The sequence below is a fragment of the Stegostoma tigrinum genome, chromosome 16 (assembly GCF_030684315.1).
Source record: "Stegostoma tigrinum isolate sSteTig4 chromosome 16, sSteTig4.hap1, whole genome shotgun sequence".
Taxonomy (NCBI): domain Eukaryota; kingdom Metazoa; phylum Chordata; class Chondrichthyes; order Orectolobiformes; family Stegostomatidae; genus Stegostoma; species Stegostoma tigrinum.
Window position 1 is genome coordinate 29,997,476 of NC_081369.1, and position 14,017 is coordinate 30,011,492.

General features: G+C 40.3%; 1 protein-coding gene across 5 annotated transcripts in view; it reads right to left on the reverse strand.

The window, feature by feature from the left end:
* The window catches only part of phkb (phosphorylase kinase, beta), a 238,112-nt gene that overhangs the window by 110,570 nt on the left and 113,525 nt on the right, over positions 1-14,017 (reverse strand). For all 5 annotated transcript variants that reach the window (XM_048546675.2, XM_048546671.2, XM_048546672.2 and 2 more), the window contains one exon: positions 7,302-7,379. In XM_048546675.2, coding sequence (XP_048402632.1) covers positions 7,302-7,379 — 78 coding nt within the window. The remainder of the gene's footprint in view (positions 1-7,301; positions 7,380-14,017) is intronic.

Here is a 14,017-nt window from a genome sequence, read left to right on the forward strand (position 1 = left end):
AGAAAAATTTTATTTCCCCTGCATCTCAGGAGAGCTGGTAACGTAGTTCCCAGGACAAGGTAGCTTCTCAATTTTTAGGAGTGAACCAGGAGGTTATGCTGGATGCAACAAGAGAGAGAGTAAAGAAGTCCTCTTCCTAGAGCTGAGAAGTGAGGGCCACTCTTCTAGATCAAAAGGCATTAATGGACATCACTGTCAATGTTAACAGTAGGAAGGGTCAGATTTAGCACAGGAAATTATCTGATATTCTCTGGCAAGATGAGTGGTACATCTAACCATTATTACAAGTCTCTGAGCACTACCCTCCAGCAGTCTTACAGAGGAACCACAGTTGTAGGCTGCCCTTGAACACAGGAGGATTGTGCACACAGGTCACTTACAAAATGCTCAGAACTTCTTACAGCCACTGAGGTGCTGAAAATCTGCCACAATCTCTCTAATGAATTGGAGATGCTACCAAAGGTTACAGAAGACACTGCATCTTGTCTTTTTTATCCGTGCAGGAGAAACAGGAACGTATTGCCCAAGAGGGGGTTCAAACAAGTAGAAGGATACCCTACCTTCATGCCATTATACCAATATAGACAAAGTTGATAGAAATTGCTAAGATCACTGTCCATGAGAAGGCTGATCAAAACAGTGAAGATAGTAATTACAGAGAAAAATATGCTCCACTCCACCCAACATCATGGCAAACACTGAACTATATTATTAATCTTCAGTATGGCAAAGGATTCAGGTCTTCAAGTCTAGCTTGGGATGTTGAAGTTCAGCCTTTTAAGTATGTTTGAAGTAGAGGTTGGTGGATTTATGATTCCAATGGGATGAAGGGTTATGAGGATAGTATGGGTAAAAGATGTTGAAGACTTCATTTACCTCCAATCGTAATAAATGATGCAGCAGACTGAAAGCCCTTCTCCTGTACTAATGTTCTTAAGAGATCACCATGGGACTGCTGTCCAATTGACCCTGGCAGCCTGCTTCCCAAAGCTGCCCATCAAATAAAAGGGTGTCAGTGTCACAAACTGAAATGAGTCCAACTGAAGCTCTAGATTGAAATCAAAGTACAGATCCTCCCAACAGCAAGTGGGAAATTGAGAAACAAATTTGTAAGAAGATTTCAGTTATCTGTAAGAATAATGGGCTGGTTATAATATGGGATTTTACCTTCCCAAACATAGACTGGGACTGCCAGAGCATTAAGGGCTTGGATGGAAAGGGACTTGTTAAGTGTGTACAGGAAAATTTTCTGATTCAATATGTGCATGTACCTACTACAGACGGTGCAAAACATAACCTACCTTTGGGAAATAAGGCAGGGCAGTTAACCGAGGTGTCAGTGGGGGAGAACTTTGTGGCCAGTGACCATAATTCTATTATTTTTAAAACAGTGATGGAAAAATATAGATCGGATCTAAAAGTTGAAGTTCTAATTTGGAGGAAGGCCAATTTTGATGGTATAACGTAAGAAATTTCAAATGTTGGTTGCAGGCGGACGATCGCAGGTGTAGGGACGGCTGGAAAATGGGAAGCCTTCAAAAATGAGATGATGACAATTCAGAAACATATATGTTGCTGTTAGGATGAAGCGCAAGGCTGGTAAATGTAGGGAAGGCTGGATGACTGGAGAAATTGAGGTTTTGGTCAAGAAAAAGAAGGAAGCATATTTCAAGTATGGACAGCAAAGATCGAGTGAATCCCTAGAAGACTGTAACGGCAGTAGAAGTATACTTAAGAGGGAAAACAAGAGAGCACAAAAGGGACATAAGATAGCTTTATCAAATTGGGTTAAGGAGAATCCAAAGGGATTTTACAAGCACATTAAGGATAAAAGGGTAACTAGGGAGAGAATATGGCCCTTTAAAGATCAGCAAGGCCACCTATGTGTGGAGCTGCAGGAGATGAGGGAGATACTAAACGAGTACTTTCCATCAACGTTTACCATGGAGAAGAATATGGAAGAGACAGAATATGGGGAAACAAATAGCAACATTTTGAAAAATGTCCGTATTATAGAGGAGGTGGTGTTGGATGGTTTAAAAAGCATAAAGGTGGATAAATCCCTGGGATCTGATCAGGTGTACTCTAGAACTCTGTAAGAAGCTAGGGAAGTGATGCTGGGCCCCTTTGAGATATCTGTATCATCAATAGCCACAGGTGAGATGCCGGAAGGCTTGGTTGGCAAACAAGGTACCACCGTTTAAGAAAGGTGGTAAGAGAAAGCTAGGGAACTATAGATTGATGAGCCTGACACTGGTGGTGGGCAAGTTGTTGGAGAGAATCCTAAGAGACAGGATTTACATATATTTGGAAAGGTGAGGAATGATTAGGGATAGTCAACATGGCTTTGCGTGTGGGAAATCGTGTCTCATTAACTTGATTCAGTTGTTTTGAAGAAGTAACAAAGGATTCAGGAGGAAAGAGCAGTGGATGTGACCTATATGGACTTCGTTCAAAGGTTCCTTCTGGTAGACCAATCAGCAAGATTAGATCACATGGAATACAGGGAGAACTAGCTACTTGGTAACAGAACTAGCTCAAAGGTAGAAGGCAGAGGGAGGTGGTGGAGTGTTGCTTTTCAGACTGGAGGCTTGTGACCAATGGTGTGCCGCAAGGATTGCTGCTGAATCAACTGCTTTTTGTCATTTATATAAATGATTTAGATATGAACATAATAGCTATGGTTAGTTAGTTTGCAGATGACACCAAAATTGGAGGTGTAGTAGACAACGAGGAAGGTTACCTCAGAGTACAACAGCATATTGATCAAAGGGGCCAATGGGTCGAGGAGTGGCAGAGGGAATTTAATTTAGATAAATGTGTGGCACTGCATTTTGGAAAGGCTAATCAGAGGAGGATTTATACACTTTATGATAAGATCCTGGGGAGTGTTGCTGAACAAAGAGACCTTGGAGTGCAGGTTCATAATTCCTTGAAAGTGGAGTCGTGGGTAGATTGGACAGTGAAGAAGGCGTTTGATATGCTTTCCTTCATCGATCGTTGCACTGAGAATAGGTATTGGCAGGTCATGTTGCAGCTGTGCAGGATATTGGTTAAGCTACTTTTGGAATACTGTGTGTAATTCTGGTCTCCCTGCTATAGGAAGGATGTTGTGAAACTAGAAAGGGTTCAGAAACGACTTACAAGGATGTTGCCAGGGTTGGAGGGTTTGAGCTGCAGGGAAAGGCTGAATAGGCTGGGGCTATTAACCCTGGAGCGGCGGAGGTTGAGGAGTGATCTTAAAGAGGTTTGTAAAAATCATGTGGGATACGAATACAGTAAATAGACAAGGTCTTTTCCCTGGGGTGGGTGAGTCCAAAACTAGATCACATAGCTTTATTGTGAGAGGGAAAGGTTTAAAAGGGACCTAAGGTCAATGTTTTCATGCAAAGGGTGGTGTGTGTATGGTAAGAGCTGCCAAAGGAAGTGGTGAAGGCTGGTACAGTTACAACATTGAATGCTGGCAAATGGAACTAAATTTATCTAGGATAGCTAGTCAGCATAGTCAAGTTGGACTGAAGAGTCTGTTTCAGTGTTGTACATCTCTATGATTCTAAACAAATGGTACACTCCAGAAATAACTGGCAACAGGTAAATCATACAATTTGTAGCTGGTACATTAAGAACCAATAGTGTTCCCAACACCAATAAAAGCATGACAAAATCCTTGAACATCATTGTAGGAGCATGGTATGACTGCAATCTCTTTCATACCTTTTTTCTTTTCATTATTCATTTCATTGAGACTGGGTGTAGGCTTTGTTATCCACTGGCAAAACATCAAGTGATGGGCCTTGATTTCATAGGTGTTGTGCCCTGCTGGCTGACAAGAATCATGCATTTTTCAAGCCACGGCCATTAGTCTAGACAGTGGCAGTGTCAAGGTTAGTCTACACACCAGCAACAAGGTGACCAAGACCATGATGTATAAATTTCAACAAGGCCTTTACATCACTATCAGGCAACGGAGCGGCAAGGGCAACCCCCACCTAGGAAGCTACATCTCTGAGAAGGTTGATGCAGAGACTGACATCCAAACTGAAAATAAGGAATCAGCATCAACCTTTTAGTGGCTCTAGACAGTGGGAATCTAATATCAACAATAGTGCCTAGAGGCTGTGTCTCTACCAGTCTAATGTTGTATGAACTGCAAAATCTACGCCAGCAAGATATGGGAGAGAACATCAGATGTTCCATATAGATTGGATACCTTTCACCAGCACTGGGTCCCAAAAATACTGGGTATCACATGAAATGGCAGCACTCACTAAGTCCAAATGGGGACAGCTCAGAAGTCCTACAGGACATTTTATGGAAACAGGAATGATGCTGGCAGGTCATGTCCATTGCCATACAGAAATACACCTTGTCAGAGTGGCAGCAGCGTGGACACCAGCAGGTGGAAGATGACAATGGGGCCTGCCAAAGAAGACTTGGTGGCATATATTTAACGAATACCTCAAAGAGCAGGTCACAGCCTGGTTTGGAGTGAAAGAGTTGTGACAGTCAATCAGGTTAATTGAAAACGATTGTGTGCATCCCAAAATCAGTCATATTTCTTTTACTTTTGTTTTCAATGAAATTGTATATATACTGTGCAAAAATAATACACATCATTTGTGAGAGTTGAGTACATCAGCGCTTCCCTGACAGGAAACCACTTTTTTCTACTTGCTCCATAGGTTTGATATGTTCCTCCTTAATCCGATGTGTTTTCATTTATTCAACTAAATTGAAACCATGAAATATTGTTTATCCCCCATGCATTGGCTCTTGCAATAAATCCTCTTACTGAGTGCAGCCTCCCAGTCTTCTTCCGTTAAACTTAAACTAGTCTAGAACTGTCATTTGTAATTCAGCATTTTTACGTGTTAGATCAGATGGTACAGAACTGTACAGAGTGCAATCAATTCCAAATGTCTTTCTGTGAAATCAAATACAAGAGGCATGAGTATTATTTCAAAGGAAAAATGAAGTGGAAATGAGGGAAGGGACAACAGAGGACATGCTGAGGCATAGCAAGAAACAATACAATAAGCATAAGATAGGCAGACTGGATTGAATCCACACAGTTATCAATTAATTTTCTATTACAATAAATTTTAAGAATCAAATTCTATTTATTGCAGCTGCACAAACTGAGAAGCACCAAATTGGACAATAACAGTGCAATCAATTAATCACTAATTTGGGTAAATAACACAGGCATTTGCATTGCAAAATTCCATCAGCTTTTGTCAAAATAAAGAATTGAGATTACTAAAATGGTGAGTACTGTATTATAAGTGTAGTTTTCTCTTCACAATTACAGATGAGTAATCATTTTTAGCTTTTTTTTCCCGATGCAAGTAGTAGAGTATGATAGTTACAGAGAAATGTCATGCCCGAATGATGTTGGTCCTTGATGAAGTATTTTTGTGAAAATCATCATTATGGCTTTCAGCCAGTTTACCAATAAATAATGAATCTGCCATTTCATGTTTAACAGAATTACAACGAGCTGTATTAATTGCTTCATGTTGGTTGGTAGCTGGATTCTTTTTATCCAAAGTGAAGTCATCATGTGAGATAACACTGCTGGGAGCTCTCTTGCAACAAGACACACTAATGACCTAAATGAGCATAAATGAGCTGGAACACAGCACTGTCAGATCAACTTCTTAGATGTCATAATTTTCAGAGAGATAGATTTAAGCATAACTGGAAATCTGGCAAACACAGTGAAGGCCCTTTTCACCTTATCCTGGTGAAAATGGAATATATCACTGGGAATAAGATTTCTATTGAAACGGTTACATTTTCAAGATATAGTATAGGGATTACAAACTGCCCAACAAGAAGAGCCAAATTACACAATAATGGTTTTAGTCTACTCACCGCTCACATAGTGAATTTAGTAAGTAGTACTCTTAAATGTAAATAAAGCATTCTGCTTAATACTTCCTTGATTTCTTTTCCCTGTAGTTCTACAATTTAAATGTTTGGGTAGAATTTTATGACAAATAAGGAATTAAACCCTTTCATGAAACAATCAAAAAGTTACTCAGTAATGGGAGTGAGCTTTATGTTTGTGAAAGAATCTTACTTTTGCTTTTGATACATTATTCACTAACTGTAAAAATTTTTACAATATGGCATTTTTTACTAGCTTCAACATAGAACATAGATATCTTTGTTCATGTACAGACAATTGCAACAAATAGAAAGCCATACAAAATTCAGCCCACGTCCAGAATTTCACCCGATGAAATCATACTGACTGCCATAAGATATTGAAGATTTAGTGTAATGCAGTAGGTGCTAGATAAAATACATTTCTAGGTAGACAAATGAAGAATTACATTGTGCAGACACAAAGGTAAATTTCACCGTGGAGAGCATATTGTTGATACCGGGTGCCATTAACGGAAAACTGTGCTATTCTCAATTTAATACGACAATCATTGAAATTAACTTGGAAAATCTTCATCAGTACAACTGTAGCAGGTTTGCAGAGTCTGCATAAAATGAGAGCTCCAGAGGGGTCAAAGCCAGAATGTGGAAGAGTAGCAATGCAGAAAATTAGGCAGAAAATTTAATCAGATGCAGTGCTGTTGAGGAAAGATATAAAATAAAATGGTAGCCTCTGTGCATCACCAATTGGAGGGAAACACAGCATGAGTTACATAGTCTAGCAGGTCTTGAAAGAAAATGCCAGACATAATTACAACTCCGTTAACTCACACTTTAAAAACAATTATCTTCAAAAATTAGAATTTTTAAAAATCATTTTTCCATTGAAAAGAACTCCAAATAAATTGCATTTTTAAGATCCAGACATTTTGAAAAACCTATACCTGTCACATATTTTATTTACGGATTAACCACCAACCTGTTACAGCCACAAGGAAGAAAGCTAAACTCTGCATTAGGCTTACAAATAAGGGCATATTTGTGTAACTTGAGGACTCTGCACTGCATAAAATAACAGTTTAATAAACATTTCAACTCATGGCACACACATAAAGATCTTATTTTGTACACCAAGGACAAACAAGAATAACCGATTCAGTTATAGAGTCATAGAGTAATATAGAATGGAAACAGGCCCTTCAGCCCAAACTGGTCCATGCTGACCACGGTGCCTACTTCGCCAGTTATGAAGTAATCTCAAAGATTGTTTTGCTCAAAATGTCATACCAAGCACACATTAGATTTGCTTATTATTTTGTCAATGCATATTCAAAAAACATATATAAGGAAAATAATAAACTGTATCCTTCTTGAATATGTTTATGAGGAACATAAAAATGTTTCCTTACCATCATATGACTGGAGAAGCAATGGTTCAAGGAGTGCCATGTATTCTTTCACTTGTTCAGGCTTCTCTCTAAATACCCCTATAGAAGAAATTATCTTTTAGAATCAGTTCCAAAAATATGCTTACTCCCCCATATTTTTACCAACTTATCCTTTACTAAATGCTTATATTCTTTGCATATAATTCTATGCTCTTTGAACAATATTCAAAGAAGACATATCAAACATTACCTATGACAACATCATGTTTATCGAATATTTTTCATATAAGAAGACCTACTTTAAATAAAAACCTGAATACAATGACAAGAATTTAATATTCCAAATTACTTGACATTTGACAGTGAAATTATCCATTCACAGTGAAAGGAGTAAACAAATGTATTATTGCAACTGATAAGGTTAGACTGATCTGAAAAACCAACTAAACATAATATTTTCCATGGTAACAACAGAATCATGTATGGATTCAAGTTCACAAAGCAGGAGAGATGTGGATATACGAACAATTAGTTTAAAGCTCTTTCCTTATCTAATAAATGCAAAGACAATATGAAAGAAGGGCTCACTGTCAAATCATGTCCATCATTCTGTTAACTATATTTCACACATCAATAGTTGTATGAAATTAATAGCTAACAACTTAAGCTAATTTCTAAATTAAGACAGATGATCACATGATCAACTTCTACCAGAAAGAACCTCGAATAAAAATATGTGGAACAAGATACATTTGATAATCAAATAGCAACAATGAGACAAGTCAAAAGCTATAATAACACTCGATCTCCCCCTTCTCTAACTTTTCACAATGTCTTTTGAATTTCATCTTTTATTCCCAAAAACTGCAAGACAGCACAAGTCAACAATACCAAAGTCTCGGCAGTCAGGATCAATAAAGTAAAAGGTAGGAAAAAAAAAGCTGATGTCAACAAAATAAACAACACTCCAAAAGACAGTAGGTTGTACCACTTAAAAAGGCACTGGGATGAAATTGAGGGAATATACAGCAATTGTTAAGAGCTGTGATCACGCTTTGCAGTGATAACAGAAGGTGATCAGAACAATGCAGTTATGTTGCATATGTGGACTTTCAAAAGCTATTTGATAAAGTATCAACTAGTAAGCTTATTAATAAAACCGAAGCATTTAAAAAAAATGCACCACAGCAGCATGAAACTAAAAGGTATATCAGAAGCATGTACATTGGAATTCCATCAACAAACACAGTGAACTGGACTAAACCACTGAAAAACACAACCAGAATTAATGCCAACCATCCCTGCAAACCGAGGCATACAAATAACAAGCAGGACAGAACACTAACGCTTCACCGGAGGCGGACTGATGACGTTACTTATCAGGGTGACAAAACATCTGCACCTAAACACACCGGCTTGGCGAGCAAGTCTACAATCTCAGCTATATCTAGCTGCCTCGTGAATATATTCAATGTTTTGGTATTAACTACTTTCTGTGGTAATGAATTCCACAGGCGCATCATTCTTTGGGTGAAGAAATGTCTCCTCAACTCTGTCCTAAATTGTCTACCCCAAATCCTCAGACGGTGACCCCTGGTTCTCAACACACTTACCTTCGGGAATACCCTCCCTGCATCTACCTTGCCTCATTCGGTTAAAATTTTATAAGTTCCTATGAGATTCCCCCTCATTCGTCTGAACTCCAGTGAAAACAATTCTAAACTTGCAAATCTCTCCTCATTTGCCAGTCCCGCCATTCCCAGAATCAGCCTGGTAAACCTTTACTGTACTCCCTTGAGAGCAAGAGCATCCTTCTTCAGAAAAGGAGACCAAAACTGCACACAATATTCTAGGGGCGGCCTCACCAAGGTCCTGTATAACTGCAACAACATATCCCTGCAGCTGTACTTGAAACCTCTCGCAATGAATACCAACATAACATTTGTCTTATTTTCCAACTGCATGCTTACCTTCAGCAACTGGTGCACAAGGACACCCAGGTTCCACTGCACAGTCCCTTCTCCCAATTTACAATCATTCAGGTAGTAATCTGCCTACTTGTTTTTGCTTCCAAAGTGAATAACTTTACATATATCCAAATTATACTGCATTTGCCAGTGATTTGCCCACTCACCCAACCTGTTGAGATCATGCTGAAGGATCTCTGTACCCTCATCAGGGTTTACCCTCCTACCCAATTTGGTATCATCTGCAAACTGGGAGAGGTTACATTTTGTCCCCTCATCCAAATCATTAACATATATTGTGAATAGCTGGGGTCCCAGCACCAACCTCTATGGCACCTCAGTAGTTACTGCCTGTCAATTTGAGAAGGACCCATTAATTCCTACTCTTTGTTTCCTCTCTGCCAAGCAGTTTTCTATCCATACCATCATATTCTCAGTTCCAGGATATAGCACACATGCAAAAATGTTGCTAAAGTTACTGAGCCTCTTTGGGGTCTGGCTAGATCTATTGGCTGAATAACTGTGAAGCAGGTTGGTGCCTCAAACATGAAGTTCAATTCCTCCCTCCTTGCTCCACCCATGTTGGAAGTGTTGAAGCTGTGGATTGGAATTGCCTTCTGACAAAGAGTTCAAGAAGAAGGATTGCCCTTGAAACATTTTGTGAGAAAGAAAGAAACAGGACCGTGCGTCTAATTTTAAAGGGTTCAAAGAGTGAAAGAAACCCTGGGGATATGGGGTGACAAACATTAAAGGCAATAGGACAGGGAAACAAATCACTTAATAAAGCATATGAGTTTCTATGCTTTATAAATAGAGACATGGAGTACAGAAACTTGAAGGTTTTACTAAATCCACTGGCTTAGCTGCAGCTGGAGTAATGTGCTCAATTCTACACGTTATACTTTAAAAAGGATTTGAAGAGTTTCAAAAGATGTAAGGAAAAGATTTACTGGAATAGTCCAAGTATGGCACATTACACTTATTCAACTAAACTGCAAAGAAAATAGGATTGCTCTCCTTAGAGTAGAGAGGCAATTAAGAGATTTAACAGGCATATTAAAAATCATGAAGAATTTGCATAGAATAAATAAAGATAGACTATTTCTAAGGATTGAAGGGCTGGAGGATTGAGAATAAGATGGCAACAATTTTCAGTGATCTGCAAAAGAACCAGAGGTGACACGACTAAAATCCTTTTTTACACAACAAATAGTTAGGATTTGAAACTGCCTGACAGTGTTGTGAATACAAATTTGAAACAAAGTTCGATAAACCAAGGTCAAAATGTTGCTGGGAGAAAAGGAAACAGCCAAAGTGTGAGACTAATCAGGCTGTTCATCAACTGAATCTGAGCAGTCTCAGTGGGTTAAATGGCCTCGATTTTTAATAATAACTTCTAAGGCAAAAGGAAATTCCACAATTTTGAATCTACCAACACTATTCATTAATTTGACCCACAGATTTTACTACGACACATTATTAGTTTGTTTGTATTGTCATGTTGTGATATACATGCTCACCAGCACATGTGGAATGCTAACTAAACACTACAACTTATTTTTACAGTCCCTTTATTGTGACAATAATGGCTGCTAAATATAAATATCTGCAGGAATTTGGTAGCAAGTGTATACACAGATCATATCAGCTCACAATCAAAGCATTCAGTTTGAGGATATTTTATGCTGCTCTGTCATGTAGCCTAGCAGCAAAGGTAATAAACTAGTTACAAGTTCAGATCCCACCATATGAACCTGACAAATGATTTGAAAATCAAACTGATTTACTGAGGTTGTTCAGAAACAGGAACCTGCAACACCTATGCCATCACTGAGATACGATCACTCTTTATATGTGGTTAGCTTTAACACTCTTTTCAGTGACACAACAAATTACCAAACTAGATATAAGGTTATAAGATGAGCAACAAGCTAATTTTAAAGTGGAGTTACAAGCAGTGACTCAGGCATCAGATTAAGATAATCACAGCACAGTCGGTGCTGCGATAACAAAGTGATGAACACAACAGGCCAAGCAGCATCTTAGGAGCACAAAAGCTGATGTTTCGGGCCTAGACCCTTCATCAGAAAAGGGGGATGGGGAGAGGGTTCTGAAATAAATAGAGAGAGAGGGGGAGGTGGATCAAAGATGGATAGAGGAGAAGACAGGTGGAGGGGAGATAGACAAGTTAAAGGGGCGGGAATGGAGCCCGTACAGGTGAGAGTAAGTGGGGAGGTAGGGAGGGGATAGGTCAGTTGGGGAGGATGGACAGGTCAAGGGGGTGGGATGAGGTTAGTGCGTAGGAAATGGAGGTGCGGCTTGAGGTGGGAGGAGGGAATAGGTGAGAGGAAGAATAGGTTAAGGAGGCGGAGACGAGGTGGGCTGGTTTTGGGATGCAGTGGGGAGAGGGGAGATTTTGAAGCTTGTGAAATCCATATTGATACCATTGGGCTGCACGGTTCCCAAGCGGAATATGAGTTGCTGTTCCTGCAGCCTTCGGGTAGCATCATTATGGCACTGTAGGAGGCCCAGGATGGACATGTCGTCTAAGGAAGGGGAGGGGGAGGTGAAATGGTTCATGACTGGGAGATGCAGTTGCTTATTGCGAACCGAGCATAGGTGTTCAGCAAAGCGGTCCCCAAGCCTCCGCTTAGTTTCCCCGATGTAGAGGAGGCCACAACAGGTACAGCGGATGCAGTATACCACACTGGCAGATGTGCAAGTGAACCTGTGCTTAATGTGCAAAGTCATCTTGGGGCCTGGGATGGGGGTGAGGGAGCAGGTGTGGGGGCAAGTGTAGCACATCCTGCAGTTGCAGGGGAAAGTGCCGGGTGTGGTGGGTTTGAGGGGTGTGTGGAGCAGACAAGGGAGTCACGGATAGAGTGGTCCCTCTGGAAAGCAGACAAGAGTTGGGATGGAAAAATGTCTTTGATGATGGGGTCGGATTGCAGATGGCGGAAGTGTCAGAGAATGATGCGCTGGATCCAGAGGTTGGTGGGATGGTATGTACAGACGAGGTGGATTGTCTATTGGCTGTTATGGCAGGGACGGGGTGTGAGGGATGAGTTGCGGGAAATGCGGGAGACACTGTCAAGGGCGTTCTAGACCACTGCGGGGGGGATGTTGCAATCCTTGAAAAACGAGGACATCCGAGATGTCCTGCATTAGTTCATTGGATCAACTGAAGCACATGCTGAACAAGCTGTCCCACAGGATTAAAAAGAAACAACTCAAAGAAAACATTTCAGCAGGCAAAATCAGATGAGTGTAACTCCAAACCCTGTAAAAATCTCAAACAAAGATATGGCTAACTGGTTAGAAAATGAACAATAACAAGCTGATATCGGTGGTAAGTTATGAAGTACCTCATCCAGAGATAATTGTGCCCTTGTTTCATGCAGAATCTTATCTCAATTGAATTCAACATGAAACAGTACTGATCTGTTAAAACAGCTCTGAGGAAGGGTCACCGGAACCAAAACATTAACTCTGTTTTTCCCTTCACAGATGCTGCCACACCTGCTGAGCTTTTCTCACAACTTTGTTTTAGTGCTGATCTGTTGTTTGAGGAAGGAATGGTATGTGATGATAAGCACCTTTAACAGAATCTGGACAACATCCACGGATACGTTGGCAAATTGCAGGCTAAAGTGTTAAGCAATGATCATTGCCAAGAAAAGAAGCGCCAGTCACCTCCGCTTGGCCGTCAAGTTCTTGAATTCTCTAACTAATGTAATTATATTGGTTGGCAATGATTCTAAGAACAACAGTATTTTGTTTACGTGGTGTAACTCGGAAAGATGTCACCATATAGAACATAGAACAGTACAGCACAATATAGGGCCTTTGGCCCACGATCTTGTGCAAACCCATCATCCTACTCTAAGATCAAACTAAGCTGCATACTCTTCATTTTACTATCATCCATGTGTGTCCCTAATATATCTGATGTTACTACCACCGCTGGCAGTGCATTCCATGCACCCACCACTATCTGTGTGAAGAACCTACCTCTGACATCTCCTCTACACCTCCCTCCAATAACCTTAAAATTATGGCCCCTCGTAATAGTCATTTTTGCCCTGGGGAAAAAGTCTCTGACTATCCACTCTATCTATGCGTCTCATCATCTTGTAAACATCTATTAAGTCACCTCTTATCCTTCTTCTCTCCGACGAGAAAAACCCTCGCTCCCTCAAACTTTCCTCGTACAACCTGCCCTCCAGTCCAGGTAGCATCCTGGTAAATCTCCACTGCACCATTTCTAACATCCTTCCTATAATGAGATGACCAAAACTGAACACAATATTCCAAGTGTAGTCTAACCAGGGTTTGAAAGAGCTGCAGCATAACCTCGCGGCTCTTAAACTTAATCCCCTGCCAATGAAAGGCAACACACCATACACACTTTCTTTATAATCCTATCAACTTGGGTGGCAACTTTGAGGGATCTATGGACGTGAACCCCATGATCCCCCTGTTCCTCCACCCTGCCAAGAATCCTGCCATTACTCCTGTATTCTGCACTTAAATTCAACCTTCCAAAATGAAACACTTCATACTTTTCTGGGTTGAATTGTCATCTGCCACTTCTTTGCCCAGCTCTGAATCGTGTCAATGCCCTGTTGCAACCTACAACAGCCCTCCATGCTGTCCACAACTCCACCAACTTTTGTGTTAGTGGCAAACTTACAAACCCACCCTTCCACTTTCTCATCCAAGTCACTTTTAAAGAACACAAAGAGTAGAGGTCCTAGAACAGAACCCTGC